Raw genomic sequence first — 15,795 nt, 5'->3', positions numbered from 1 at the left:
ACGTGTGAATGCTTCCATCCGAACCCTGGTACATTCCGAATGAAATATGAATGCAAAATGGACCAAATACTTCTAAACGAACCAAAAACAAGAAGTAATGACAATATGCGACATGATTTCATGAAGAGAAGCGGTGTATCCAAAACAAAATGAGCAGAGGGCAAACCTGGAGCTGGTTCGACTGGCAAGCCTTCTAAAGATGTGTTCACACTTGTCATGTTTGCTTCGATTAAAACAGACTCTGGTGTGATTGCTCTGTTAGTGTGGTTCATTTGAATAAGGGTGTACTCACACTAGGCAGTTTGAACCTTGCCCGAGTGCGTTTGACCACCAAAGCGCGGTTTGTTTGACTAATGTGAGTGCTCCGAACCGTGCCCGGGCGTGGCTCATTTAGCTGTCCCTGGCTCGCTTGGAAGAGGTGGGCCAGAGCACGGTTCAGTTGGACTCGGGCGCGGTTCGCATGCAGTGTGAGCGCTAACCGTGCTGGAGCACGGAACAGGACACGTGACGTTGCGTTTTTGCGAGGTAATCAACGTTTTTATAGTCCATAATCAAAGCTGCAAAGTCTTTGCTGCACTTCAGCTGGTACCTTGCAAATCTCCTCATACGAGCAGCACGATTGTGCAAAAATTTTCGTGCCACAAAGGCGATTGACCTGTTTAACAATAGGCTGTGGACCACCGCGGAACAAACGACTCAAAATTACTATCCACAAAGTAAAAACAGCGATGGACTAAATTGCGTTCAGCGAGAGTGCGCTCTTCCCGTTTATCCTGAAACAGTCGCACCATAATGACGTAAGCGTGCTCCGGCACGAATGCTGAAACCCTATGTAAGTGCAGGCCAGAGGGGGAGTGGGGAGGGGGGACAATCGTACTCGGGCCCGGTTCATGGCAACCGTGCCAAGTGTGAGTACACCCTAAGTGTGAACGCTGCCATCCGAACCCTTGTGCGCACCAAACAAACTCTGGTGAACTTCAAATTAAATATGAACACAGCAAATACTTCTAAACAAACCAAAAACAGAAAGTAATGACAAGATGCGACACTATGCAACATGATTTCATGAAGGGAACAAGGGGTGTATCCGAAACAAAATGAGCAGAGGGCAAACGTGGAGCAATGTGCTAAAGTGCCTTATATGAGCTCTTTATGGTGAAAATAAAATCATATACATGCAACAATAAGCGCACTTAGTCCAGCAGACGGCATTAGGTGTATTCAACTTTAAGACGAACGCACCTTTTCCTTTTGATTGGAGTGTCTAGTGAGTTCCATCACAAAATATACATCATTCAACCCAACCAATCAGGTTGTGAACGTATCACTGTGCCTTTAGGTTCAGTATCTTTAGGTTCTCTGCCAGTGTGAACACTAATGCGGACCTGAACCAAATGTATCATTTTCCTTTATGGTCCGGACCAAATTATCCAAACAAACTGAACTACAAGTGTGAATACACCTCAAGAACCGGTTTGCTTTTCCACGGGCTAGAGAGCCACCATAGAGCCAGGTCTTACATCCCTAAATACGTCTCATCTTTCCCAGCATCGCTAGTGTGGCAAAACCAAACACACCAGGCTTGCTCGAGATGCATCGGCAGTGCGCAAACCGACCGGCGCAAGACACCAAAGCACCACGAGAGCAAATGATTCTTTAAGCTTTTGAATTGTTCTCGTGGTACTTCAACTCCACATGCAAACCAGTCTGCGCAGTGCTGACGCATTCCAAACAAGTCTAAAATCAACAATGGTTTTGTGAAACTATGCTGGCATCCAAACATAGTGAATCTGTGTTCGTGTTTAGCTGCTATTTCTAAAAAAAAGCCCAGTTGAAAGTTTCTATTTATCTTGTTGGTCATGGTAATCCTGTTCCCAGCCCCTGGCACAAGCAGTTCTTATTTCTAGACCAGCAATGTTTTGGTGCTACTTACAAACCACTTTTCCTGGTTGCGAGATGAGGCTTTGGGTGTCAAAAGACTAAGAACCAATTTGAAACTAGGCTCCAGCTCTGGACCAGCACTCTCGAACTGCCTTGGTGGAAAAGGGGTAATAGTGGACTTCAATGGGGATCAATGGGTTGAAAGTCCAAATTGCAGTTTCAATGCAGCTTCAAAGGACGCTACATGATCCCAGCCATTAGGGGAATAAGAGTCTTATCTAGCGAAACTATCGGCCCTTTTCTAAAGAAACATAAAGGCCTGGTTTCATAGACAGGGCTTAGACTAAGCCAGGATTAGGCCATAGTTCAATTAGGACATTTAAGTAATTTTTTAAATGTGACTTAGAAAAAAAAGATTACTGGTGTGCATCTTCAGACAAAACAAAGGTACTGATATATTTTAAGTTCAGTCAGTGCAAGTTTCTTTCAGTTGAAACACCTCAGACTTACATTTTAGTCTAGGACTAGTTTTAAGCCTTGTCTCGGAAACCGGGGGATAAAAGCATATACTTTTTTAACCACAAATGCTTGTCTTGCACTAGGTCACATGTGACGTAGGTGGAAGTACCGACCCACTGTTTACATAGCGAACATGCAAAGAAAGACAAATGCCCTTCACAAAAAAGGGTAAAACAACGATGTCGGGTGATTTTGAAGCTGGAGAAGAAAATGAGATGGAGCTTTTTTGCCCCACTCTACTTTTTTGAACCGAAGTACACAGATGAAGAACTATCTGCTGAAAATGACCAATCGTTTCACTAGATAAGACCTTTATTCCTCAGCTGGGTTCATGTAGAGCCCTTTGAAGCTGCACTGAAACTGCAATTTGGACCTTCAACCCATTGGCTCCCACTGAAGTTCAATATATGGAGAAAATCCTGAAATGTTTTCCTCAAAAGTTTTTTTTTTTTTTTTAACTGAAGAAAGAAACACATGAACATCTTGGATGAAATGGGGGTGAGTAAATTATATGTACATTTTTGTTCTGGAAGTGAACTAATCCTTTAAGATATGAAAGTGTTACATACTCCAACTGTTGTCTCACAAATCTCTACATTTTCATACTTGAGTTCCTAAATGACCCACCTCCGTAAATGAGGCAAGATTTCCCAACCCAACCCTCACACAATTTTACACAGTAAACTAGTAAAGTGCCCTAAACCAGACAATCCCTCATACTGTAGTCACAGAAAGAAAGGAATTATATAGTCTTGTACCATCTGTGGACATTGTGCCATGTGTCAGCAGCTCCTGAATGGTCATCCAGTTGTCAAATACCCTCTTGTTTCTCCTCTTCATCATCTTTTTACGGCTAAGCTGAATAATATCAGGCTCTTTCTTGTCGTCCATTGTTCCTGCTTGTTCCTTGCACTCTATGCCGCACTGCTTCATGAGTTCCCGCCGTTGGCGCTGTTCTTTGGCTCGTGCCGCGTGCTGTTTGCGCTCCTCCTTGTTCCAGTATCGACCCAGTTTTAGTTCGCTTGCCGCATCGTCATCTGTAGTTGCGCTGAAGCGTTCTTCTCGAATGCGCAAAGCACGATCTTTCAGAAGCTGGTCCCTGACGGGCCGTTTGGTGATGTACCTTGTTCCATCACTACGGACCTTTACCTTCCACCCTGACCTGGCCTTGGACTCAGTCGGGGTGGTTTCTGCGTTCTTGCACAGGCTGGCCAAGCTGATTTGACTCTGGGCATATTCCACAGCCGACTTCTGCTGGATAAGTTGCATGTAGCTTTGATAATGTTGTGCATGGGCTGGGATGTAAGTGTTCTTGTATGAGGAATGACGTAAGGAACTCAAAAGACTCTTCCTTGGGTTCTTTTTCTGCTTTCTTTTCCCCTGATTTGCAACCTCTGGATCTCCAGGTAGACTCTTGGTGGGGCTGATCTCTTGAATGGGAGAGAGATGATGTTTGGAGCATCCTGCTGTCGAGTTGCATCTATGCATGGGAGAACTTTTACCCTTGTCTCCAGCAACCATTCTTTGGGAGTCATGAGAATCTGACTCCAGAGCAGGATGCAAACTCCAGCAGCTCTCTCCAGTGTTGTAAGCACTTGTAGAGCCTTCATTGTCCACTTGGATATTGAGGAGGTCCTGTCGGACTTGCTCAATAAAGTGCTTGCCACTAGGATTTTTGGCTTGCTGATCACCACCTTCAGCCTGACGCCTGTGTGCTTTTATGATACTCAGGCACTCCAGCTCAATGTTCAGTAACTCCTCATTAAGGATCTGAATCTCCTGATCATCATTGTCCAGAAATCCCTGAAGACTGTTACCATTCACCAAAGATTTCAACTCGAGCAGTTTCCGAAAATGTTCACATGCTGTGCCAGGTATGCCAAGGAAGTTTCCACTGTCTCCATTGTCTACCGAAAGGAAGGATTCATTGCTTAAATGCATGTCCCCGCTTTCGACAGTGTCCTGATTGTAGTTGTACTTCTTGTGGTTTTCTGGGAGGGTATCGCAAAGGGAATTCTGGTCATCCCCCAAGATGTCCTGCTCTGAGCTTTCATCATTTCGAGTGCTTTCATCTGTGCGCCCTACGCCGCTGTCTTTCTCATGCTGGTTGGATAGTAAAGTAGCCGTATCTGTAGTGCCTCCATCTTCTTCATTTGTGCTCTGTTAAAGTGAGTGGGTAGAACTTTAATAGCTTGCAAATCACTTTTATAGTGAGGATAGCACCTTTTAATTGGATGAAATGAGCAATTCACTGTTGACTTGACCCTTATTAACTTACCTGCAGCAGCATACTTGCAGTGAACTCCTTGACCTTGTGAAGTTGCTGCTCTAGTGTGACCATGTGCAAGTCATCTAGGTTGTTTCTCTCCTCCTCCAACCATCCAACATTCTGCAACCCAAACCAAAATGCATTGTAATTATTTAACTTAAAGGGAACACCAGGTATTAAGACTTGTATTGCTTTATATAATGTAAATGATGTCTCTTACTGAACCCATGAAAGATTTATATTATTTTAAAAAAATACACAATTTTTTATACATATTTTGGACTATGGGGGGGGGGGGGTGCTATTATTTCAATGACGTCAGATGGTTGCACTTGGTGAGCTACTGCTGCTACCTTTTGCTATTTTTACCGCAACACAGCCTGAAAGAGCGGCAGAGACAAGAAACGCTAGATGCCATCCTGGTAGGATATAAACATGCAGACGCTTGTCAAGACGCCGCAGCCACTGCAGTTGTTTCTCAGCATGGATTTCACTTGATATCCAGTGTTTAGACTCCTTGTGTGGAAATCAATGGTCACCGAGTGCAACCATTTCATGTCATCTAAATAATAGCGCGCCCCCCCCCCCATAGTTCAAAATATGTATAAAACAATGTGGATTTTTCAAATAACGCAAATCTTTAATTGGTTTTTGGTCGAGCCACTGGGAGGTTTACATTCTTACTACCCACCTTGGTCAGAAGTGTCATTGCCTCCTCATGGCTCTGGATGTCCACTCCATTGATCTTCAGCATGTTGAGAATAAATAAGATAAGCTTTGTTTAATGTCTGACCCGAAATATTCAAAACAAACGTAATGGAATAAATTCTACCTGGATAATCTGGTCTCCTTCCTGGATTCTGCCATCCATTGCTACGACTCCTTCTGGATCAGTCTAAGCACGGTAAGAACAATGTGTTTAGCTATAACTGTGAATACACTGGAATACCTAAAGCTGCACTATGCAAGTTTGGTATAAAAAAAAGTGACCCATATCCATATTTTTGTAACCGATTTTTCTTTTATATCAAAAATCATTATGATATTAAGGGAAGATCATGTTCCATGAAGATATTTTGTAAATTTCCTACCATAAGCATAACAAAAGGCAATTTTCTCAATATTTCGATTTTTTTGCACCCTCAGATTCCAGATTTTTTAATAATTGTATCTCGGCCAAATATTGCCCTATCCTAGCAAACCATACAGCAAAGATTTTTTTTCAGCTTTCAGATGATGCATAAATCTCAATTTTAAAAAAGTGACCCTTATGACTGGTTTTGTGGTCCAGGGTCACATATACACACACACTCTAAATCAAAGGTGTAATCGTTGGAAAATCTGCCTGCCTGAACAATTACTGTTGAGAATTTCCAACTGTAGAACCCAACCTTGTTTATATAAATGTCAGTCTTCGCGTCATCCATCTTGTAACATAACATCGGGCCAAGCTTATCTTGAGTGGTTTTCCTCTGGAGATCCACCTCCTATTAAAACACAGGTAATTGCTTTTGATGACAAAGATTTAGCTTTTGAGTCATTGTTAACATATGACATAAGCCAAAGCCAATCTGAGAATTTGTGGTGCCTGCTGTACTTATATAAATGATGATTCATTTGCATTCTAAATCCATGTGCAATTAAAGTGGTCTTGGGAAATATTAGCGGGTATGTCAAATCAAAATGAAAATGACCTCATAAGACACGCAGATTAAACATGCATTGCTCAATAGAGTGAATGAATACAGTCTATGCAAACACAATACCTCATACTCCAGTCTTCTACTCTTATTGTCTTCCTGTACACCGTCATGGAAGTCTGAGGGGTAAGGTGAGTCACATCTTGGCATTCGATACCTTCAATACAATAAAAAATTCCATTAACCGAAGCCTCTTTCCCAGAAAACCTAATTTTAAAGTAAAAATTTCGAATAAAACTCTTTATGATACAGTTGGTGAAATGAATGCGTTACAAACACTGAAGCGCTTACTTTGAGGGTGAACGGAAACTCTCCAGCATAGTCGTACGTGGTGCTGCAGGTGATGGTAGCTTGGCCAGATTCTCTATATGTTTCAAGTATTTCATCGTAATGTTAGTCTGAGTACTGTTGTCTATTCCTCGGGCTGGTTTAGGAGTCTTGCAAGTCTTGTGTGCCGTCCTGCGCAGTACCTGAACCTCAATAGGGTCTTTGGCAGATTGGAAAGCCTCTACTGCTTGATCATGGGTGGTGAATGAAAGGCTTTTTCCATTTACCTACACAAAAAAAGTGTGAATGATTAAAAATAAGAAACAGTTTTCAGAATAATAATACATAGTATTGCATTATCATGGTATTAGAATTTTTACTAACAGTATATTAGAACCTTGTTATTGATATTAGGGGCTTTCACACCACATAGATCTGAAGGTGTGTTCACACTTGTAGTTCGGTTAGTTTGGTTTATTTGCTCCGGACCAAAAAGGAAAATGATAAATTCGGTCCAGGGCCACTTAGCGTTCACACTAGCATTTTTGGGTGTGTTTACACTTGTAGTTTGGTTCATTTGGTCCGGACCAAAAAGGAAAATGATACATTCGTTCCTCGTCCACTTAGTGTTCACACTAGCATTTATGGGTGTGTTTACACTTGTAGTTCGATTCATTTGGTTCATTTGGTCCGGACCAAAAAGGAAAATGATACATTCGTTCCTCGTCCACTTAGTGTTCACACTAGCATTTATGGGTGTGTTTACACTTGTAGTTCGATTCATTTGGTTCATTTGGTCCGGACCAAAAAGGAAAATGATACATTCGTTCCTCGTCCACTTAGTGTTCACACTAGCATTTATGGGTGTGTTTACACTTGTAGTTCGATTCATTTGGTTCATTTGGTCCGGACCAAAAAGGAAAATGATACATTCGTTCCTCGTCCACTTAGTGTTCACACTAGCATTTATGGGTGTGTTTACACTTGTAGTTCGATTCATTTGGTTCATTTGGTCCGGACCAAAAAGGAAAATGATACATTCGTTCCTCGTCCACTTAGTGTTCACACTAGCATTTTTGGGTGTGTTTACACTTGTAGTTTGATTCATTTGGTTCATTTGGTCCGGACCAAAAAGGAAAATGATACATTCGGTCCTCGTCCACTTAGTGTTCACACTAGCATTTATGGGTGTGTTTACACTTGTAGTTCGATTCATTTGGTTCATTTGGTCCGGACCAAAAAGGAAAATGATACATTCGGTCCTCGTCCACTTAGTGTTCACACTAGCATTTTTGGGTGTGTTCACACTTGTAGTTTGATTCATTTGGTTCATTTGGTCCGGACCAAAAAGGAAAATGATACATTCGGTCCTCGTCCACTTAGTGTTCACACTAGCATTTTTGGGTGTGTTCACACTTGTAGTTCAATTCATTTGGTTCATTTGGTCCAGACCAAAAAGGAAAATGATACATTCGGTCCTCGTCCACTTAGTGTTCACACTAGCATTTTAGGGTGTGTTCACACTTGTAGTTCGGTTAGTTTGGTTCATTTGGTCCGGACCAAAAAGGAAAATGATATATTCGGTCCTGGTCCACTTAGTGTTCGCACTAGCATTTTTGGGTGTGTTCACACTTGTAGTTCGGTTCGTTTGGTTTATTTGGTCCGGACTAAAAAGGAAAATGATGCATTCGGTCCTAGTCCACATAGCATTCACACTAGCATTTTTGGGTATGTTCACACTTGTAGTTCGGTTAGTTTGGTTTATTTGCTCCGGACCAAAAAGGAAAATGATACATTCGGTCCTCGTCCACATAGCATTCACACTAGCATTTATGGGTGTGTTTACACTTGTAGTTCGATTCATTTGGTTCATTTGGTCCGGACCAAAAAGGAAAATGATACATTCGGTCCTCGTCCACATAGCATTCACATTAGCATTTATGGGTGTGTTTACACTTGTAGTTCGATTCATTTGGTCTGGACCAAAAAGGAAAATGATACATTCGGTCCTCGTCCACTTAGCGTTCACACTAGCATTTTTGGGTGTGTTCACACTTGTAGTTGGATTCATTTGGTTCATTTGGTCCGGACCAAAAAGGAAAATGATACATTCGGTCCTGGTCCACTTAGCGTTCACACTAGCATTTTTGGGTGTGTTCACACTTGTAGTTCGGTTCATTTGGTTCATTTGGTCCATTTGGTCCGGACCAAAAAGGAAAATAATAAATTCGGTCCTGGTCAGCTTAACGTTCACATTAGCATTTATGGGTGTGTTCACACTTGTAGTTCGGTTAATTTGGTTTATTTGGTCCGGACCAAAAAGGAAAATGATATATTCGGTCCTGGTCCACTTAGTGTTCACACCATCATTTTTGGGTGTGTTCACACTTGTAGTTCAATTCATTTGGTTTATTTGGTCCGGACTAAAAAGGAAAATGATGCATTCGGTCCTAGTCCACATAGCATTCACACTAGCATTTTTGGGTATGTTCACACTTGTAGTTCGGTTAGTTTGGTTTATTTGCTCCGGACCAAAAAGGAAAATGATACATTCGGTCCTCGTCCACATAGCATTCACACTAGCATTTATGGGTGTGTTTACACTTGTAGTTCGATTCATTTGGTTCATTTGGTCCGGACCAAAAAGGAAAATGATACATTCGGTCCTCGTCCACATAGCATTCACATTAGCATTTATGGGTGTGTTTACACTTGTAGTTCGATTCATTTGGTCCGGACCAAAAAGGAAAATGATACATTCGGTCCTCGTCCACTTAGCGTTCACACTAGCATTTTTGGGTGTGTTCACACTTGTAGTTGGATTCATTTGGTTCATTTGGTCCGGACCAAAAAGGAAAATAATAAATTCGGTCCTGGTCAGCTTAACGTTCACATTAGCATTTATGGGTGTGTTCACACTTGTAGTTCGGTTAATTTGGTTTATTTGGTCCGGACCAAAAAGGAAAATGATATATTCGGTCCTGGTCCACTTAGTGTTCACACCATCATTTTTGGGTGTGTTCACACTTGTAGTTCGGTTAGTTTGGTTAATTTGGTCCGGACCAAAAAGGAAAATGATATATTCGGTCCTGGTCCACTTAGTGTTCATACTAGCATTTTTGGGTGTGTTCACACTTGTAGTTTGGTTAGTTTGGTTCATTTGGTCCAGACCAAAAAGGAAAATGATACATTCGGTCCTGGTCCACTTAGTGATCACACTAGCATTTTTGGGTGTGTTCACTCTTGTAGTTCGGTTCATTTGGTTCATTTGGTCCATTTGGTCCGGACCAAAAAGGAAAATAATAAATTCGGTCCTGGTCAGCTTAACGTTCACATTAGCATTTATGGGTGTGTTCACACTTGTAGTTCGGTTAATTTGGTTTATTTGGTCCGGACCAAAAAGGAAAATGATATATTCGGTCCTGGTCCACTTAGCGTTCACACCAGCATTTTTGGGTGTGTTCACACTTGTAGTTCGGTTAGTTTGGTTCATTTGGTCCAGACCAAAAAGGAAAATAATATATTCGGTCCTGGTCAGCTTAGCGTTCACACTAGCATTTATGGGTGTGTTCACACTTGTAGTTCGGTTCATTTGGTTCATTTCAATCCACATTTGCTGTCTACTCATTTTGTTTTGGATACACCACTTGGTTCCCTTTGTGAAATTGTGTTGCATATCGTCGCATCTTGTCATTACTTCCTGTTTTTGGTTCGTTTAGAAGTATTTGGTCCGTGTTGCATTCATATATCATTCAAACCGCACCAGAGATTGTTTGGAAGCGGACTGAGACCCATCTTTTTAGCGGTTTTTCAGCATTTTTGTGTATTTGAACAGTATGATTTTGAGATCAATCTTTGCACACTGAGGACAACTGAGGGACTCATATGCAACTATTACAGAAGGTTCAAACACTCACTGATGCTTCAGAAGAAACTCAATGCATTACGAGCCAGGGGTGAAAACTTTTAAACAGAATGAAGATGTGTACATTTTACAGTTTTTGCCAAAATATCCTATTTTTTTCATTTAGTACTGCCCTTCAGAAGCTCAGAAGATACTTACATGTTTTCCAGAAGACAAAATAAGTTAAATTTACCAATACTGTCAAATTCAAAAAGTTTTCACCCCCGGCTCTTAATGCATTGTTTTTCCTTCTGGAGCATCAGTGAACGATTGAGAACTCTGTAATAGTTGCATATAAGTCCCTCAGTTGGATTTCAAAATCATACAGTCATTACTGGAAAGGGTTTATATACAGAAAAATACTGAAAAACAAAGAACTTCTCAAACCTGAAGGATTCTCTGAAGAACAGCGGGCAGTTTAACTGTTTAAGAAAAAGAGAAAAAAATCATTCAGCTAACAACACAGTATTGAGAATCAAGTGTATGTAAACTTTTGAACAGGGTCATTTTTTATAAATTCAACTATTATTTTCTCTTGTGGACTATATGTTAACGTCTTTATGTGAAATATCGTATTCATGTCAGCACTAAATAAAAAATAACATGCATTTTGTACAATCCCTCTTATTTTGGTCAAATAATTAACATTTTGCAGATTCTGTGAGGTGTATGTAAACCTTTGACCTCATAATGTAAAGAGCAAAACCGTTATATACTTCTATGAAATGCAGACTGAACAGAGATTTTCAAGAAATACACTTAAAATGCCACTTCAATTGTATGCATTGTTATCCCAACTCTGTAATACATATTGAACTTGAGTGCCATATGTGGCTGGCTGTACATTAACCTTAAACCCTGACATGAGGTCAAAATCCAAAAACCTGCTGATTTCTGAGGAGGGGATTCAGCATTCCAGGTAATGTATAGACGGTGGGACAGCTAAATATATATATATATATATATATATATATATATATATATATATATATATATATATATATAATAAAGGTAACACTTCAGAATAGGGAAAACATATTCACTGTTAATTAAGAGTTTCCCTTAATAATTCTAACTATTATATAATGGCATCCATTTGACTTTGTTAATTAAGTTAATAGGCTTATAAATATTTGATATAGCTGAAAAACATATGGACACAGGAGAACAGAACCTGCAAGATACAAGTTAATGATTTGGAGACCAAGAAGGAAAGACTCAAGGCAAATGTTGTCATACAAATCACTGACTTTTTGACCTAAAAACTGTTAATTTGGCTAAACATTGCAAAGCCATTCCTCAATGTGCAAGGACAAATTCACAGAGATATTTATGACCGGAAGCTCGGTTTTAACATTATTGCACAGTTAGTGCGATTCCATTCATTGATTGAACTCCAACAGGGTGTGTAAAAGCTTTTGAATTGCACAAGGAAATGGCTATGTGCCAGTAAGCTAATAGGAGAGAACTTCATTTATCAAAGCGCTGTGAGACTCAAATCTCAAAGCTAATGTCCTCAGGGACCTCGACTCAATCTGCTGTCTGTTCTGGAATCTTGCAGTGGCAATAACACACATGGGAACTTTGTCAGTGTGCCCATTCATGTGTGAGCTGACAAACTACTTTAAATTCACTCACTCACACTGTTTCTCTCATGCCTTTTGGCACACAGGGCAGAAAATTCACTGCATATACTTGAGTTTAATTCAACAAGACATTCTTTGCCTGACTACAGCCACTTTTAAAGTTGCATTACAGCAAGACACATTCTGTATGTAGTGATTCAAGTAGTTTGATAACCAATTAACCTATTGATTTTTTTTACAGTTGAAGTCAAAAGTTTACACACACCTTGCAGAATCCGCTAAATGTTAATTAATTCACTAAAATAAGAGGGATCGTACAAAATGCATGTTATTTTCTATTTAGTACTGACTGAATTTAGTAAAATGACCCTGTTCAAAAATTTAAATGCACTGTTGTTACCTGAATGATCCACAGCAGTTTTTTGTTTTTGTTTAGTGATAGTTGTTCACGAGTTCCTTATTTGTGACCCTGGACCACAAAACCAGTCTTAAGTCGCTGGGGTATATTTGTAGCAATAGCCAAAAATACATTGTATGGGTCAAAATTATTGATTTTTTTTTTATGTCAAAAATCATTATGAAATTAAGTAAAGATCATGTTCCATGAAGATTTTTTTGTAAAATTCCTACTGTAAACATATCAAAATGTAATTTTTGATTAGTAATATGCATTGCTAAGAACTTAATTTGGACAACTTTAAAGGTGATTTTCTCAGTATTTAGATTTTTTGCACCCTTAGATTTCAGATTTTCAAATAAATGTATCTCGGCCAAATATTGTCCTATCCTAACAAACCATACATCAATAGAAAGCTTATTTATTGAGCTTTCATATGATGTATATATCTCAGTTTTGTAAAATTTAACCTTATGACTGGTTTTGTGGTCCAGGGTCACATTTGTCCTGAACAACTAAACTATCCACTGTTCTTTAGAAAAAACACAATTTCTTTGGTTTTTCAGCACTTTTGTGCATTTGAACGCTTTCCAACAATGACTGTATGACTTTGAGATCCATCTTTTCACACTGAGGACAACTGAGAGACTCATATGCAACTATTACAGAAGGTTCAAACGCTCACTGATGCCTCAGAAGGAAAAACGATGCATTAATAGATGGGGGTGAAAACTTTTGAACAGAATGAAAATTTCATTTACATTTTTCTTATTTTTCCTAAATATCAGATTTTTTTTTCATTTAGTACTGCCCTTCAGAAGCTACAGAAGATGCTTACATGTTTCCCAGAAGACAAAATAAGTTCAATTTACCCTGATCTTCAAATTCCAAAAGTTTTCTCCCCCGCCTCTTAAAGCATTGTTTTTCCTTTTGAAGCAAGTATTTATTTTTTTTACACACACATACAAAAAAAAAAAATCTTAACATGAGAAATTTCTGCTATTGATGCACTAAAATATAATATTTGAGTGGATGTAAACCTGTTTATTTCACATCACTACATAACTATGCACAAATTTACGTCTTATATTTGCGTTTAGCATCAATTTTCTTTTTAAAAAGAGTCCAGTTCGCATTTTCAGTGGTACACGAGGTCAGTCGGAGGTTAAATTACAGAGAGAGCTAATTACACGAGAATGGTGGAAACGTGACTGATCCACAATAAACCAGACCACATAAACAAACAAACAAACAAACACGCATTCATTAAGTATTTTGATGAGACGCCAAACATTTATCACTCTTCTTCAGTAAAGTGTGACCCTCTCATGACCCTGTCAAATGTACACAGTCTCCAAAACACATTCCTTCCTTCGGCAAAATAACCTTTCCCAACCTTTTTAGCATGCAGAACAAGCTCCGGAGACAAACGGCGTAACCTCAAAGGCATTCGAAATGTGTTCATTCAATGGTCTTAATCAATTCATAATTAATTTAATAAAAATGAATGACATTTCTTAATAAGCTTGAATTTAATCAGAGTGCGAAGCCTTTACTCACAGCGTATGTTAATGAGAAATAAACAAACTGTCACTGACAAGTCAACCAAAACACAACTACGCATTTTATTTACCTGACATGTGCCTTTTAGTAGTTTGTAGTGCTCATCTGACCGCTGTATAGTACATAGACTGCAGCCCATGGTGGAAACACATCAGCAAATAGTACACCGGCTCCAAAACGTGCTCACAAGAGACTGAAGCTTACAGACACAACAACTCCAGCGTGAGCGTGAGTCTATGTTTGTGTCTGTAAGCCACACATGTGAGAGCTTGTTCCCTCCTCCCATTCACTGCAGCCATCTCTCGCTCTCTCATTAAAGGAAAGTGTTGTCTCTATCCTCAACTATGTTGTTTTTATATCCATAAAAACAATTCAACCCCGTAATCAACAATCCGCCACATTACCAAAGATTATAATGACCACATTCCTCAGGTATGGCGCAAAAACATTCAGAATGTGCGGAAACAAGTTGTGAAAATGCTTTGTTGGGGGACAATTAAAAAGCTCACGTCTCCAATTACTGGCACGAGCATGGCGATAGGAAAATTCTTGCAATAAAATGAGTAGCTTTTGTTATGTCAGAGTGCTCAGCAGTGGTACAAGCACATCCGGAGGGTGTTGTTATTTGTTGTTCTTTCTCCGAAAGTACACGAATGCTCAGACTGTGGGCTCCAGACTGTGATGTAATGGTATGTCACAGACAGGGTAAAGGCTACTGAAGAAATGAACAGGACTTAATGGTTTGTGATGTGAGGAATCCATTTTTCAATCATCTTTTCAGATATAAGAGTTCACTGATGCTCTTCTATTGATGATCTATCCAAGCTGTAAACATTACAGCAAGTCAGTAAGATTTTTAAAAATAAATTATTACTTTTATACAGCAAGGATGCATTAAACTGATCAAAAGTGACAATAAAAATCTATGTAAAGATTTTTTTTTAAATAAATGCTGTTCTTTTGAACTATCTATTCATCAAATATTCCTGGAAAGAAAGAATTTTTTTTCCCACGATTTTCACAAAAATATTAATAAACGCAACCATTTTTAAAAATAATAAAAAATAACCGTTAACCAGTAGTAAAAAATATAAGTACACATTTCTTGAGCAACATACACTGTCGTTTAAAAGTTTGGGATCAGCATTTTTTAAAGAAGACTTTTCTCCTCATCAAGGCTGCATTTATTTGATTAAAATACAGAAAAAAACAGTAAAATTTTGAAATATTATTGCAATTTAAAATAGTGGGTTTTTATTTTAATATACTTTAAAATAGAATTTATTCCTGTGATGCAAAGCTGAATTTTCAGCATCTTTACTCCAGTCTTCAGTGTCACATGATCCTTCAGAAATCATTTTAACATGCTGATTTATTATCAATGTTGAAAACAGCTTAATATTTTTTGGGGAACCTGTGATTCAGGATTCTTTGATGAATAAAATGTTAAAAAAGAATATCATTTTTTCTTTTAAATAGAAACTTTTAGAAATAGAAAATAGAAATTTCTCTCTAGAATAGATTTTTTTTGAGTAATAGTAGTGATAGTAAAGACTTATATTCTTAGAAAAGATTTCTATTTTGAATAAATGTGTTATTTTCAAGCAGCACAACTGTTTCCAACATTGATAATAAATCAGCAATTATAATAATAAATCAGAAAAATTATGCTGAAAATTCATCCCAGAAATAAATTATATTTTACAGTA

General features: G+C 38.9%; 1 protein-coding gene across 1 annotated transcript in view; it reads right to left on the bottom strand.

The window, feature by feature from the left end:
• Nucleotides 1-395: 395 nt before the first annotated feature.
• pdzrn3a (PDZ domain containing RING finger 3a) overlaps nucleotides 396-15,795 on the bottom strand; it is a 50,951-nt gene continuing 35,551 nt past the window's right edge. The window contains exons 4-10 of the mRNA XM_073823494.1: nucleotides 6,661-6,923; nucleotides 6,436-6,526; nucleotides 6,061-6,156; nucleotides 5,502-5,564; nucleotides 5,318-5,414; nucleotides 4,679-4,794; nucleotides 396-4,560 (exon numbers count right to left, since the gene is read on the bottom strand). Of these exons, the coding sequence (XP_073679595.1) occupies nucleotides 3,115-4,560; nucleotides 4,679-4,794; nucleotides 5,318-5,414; nucleotides 5,502-5,564; nucleotides 6,061-6,156; nucleotides 6,436-6,526; nucleotides 6,661-6,923 (2,172 nt within the window). The 3' untranslated portion in view covers nucleotides 396-3,114. The remainder of the gene's footprint in view (nucleotides 4,561-4,678; nucleotides 4,795-5,317; nucleotides 5,415-5,501; nucleotides 5,565-6,060; nucleotides 6,157-6,435; nucleotides 6,527-6,660; nucleotides 6,924-15,795) is intronic.

The sequence above is a fragment of the Garra rufa genome, chromosome 18 (assembly GCF_049309525.1).
Source record: "Garra rufa chromosome 18, GarRuf1.0, whole genome shotgun sequence".
Classification (NCBI taxonomy): domain Eukaryota; kingdom Metazoa; phylum Chordata; class Actinopteri; order Cypriniformes; family Cyprinidae; genus Garra; species Garra rufa.
Note: the sequence above shows the minus strand (reverse complement) of the source record. Positions and strands in the feature narration are given on the sequence as shown.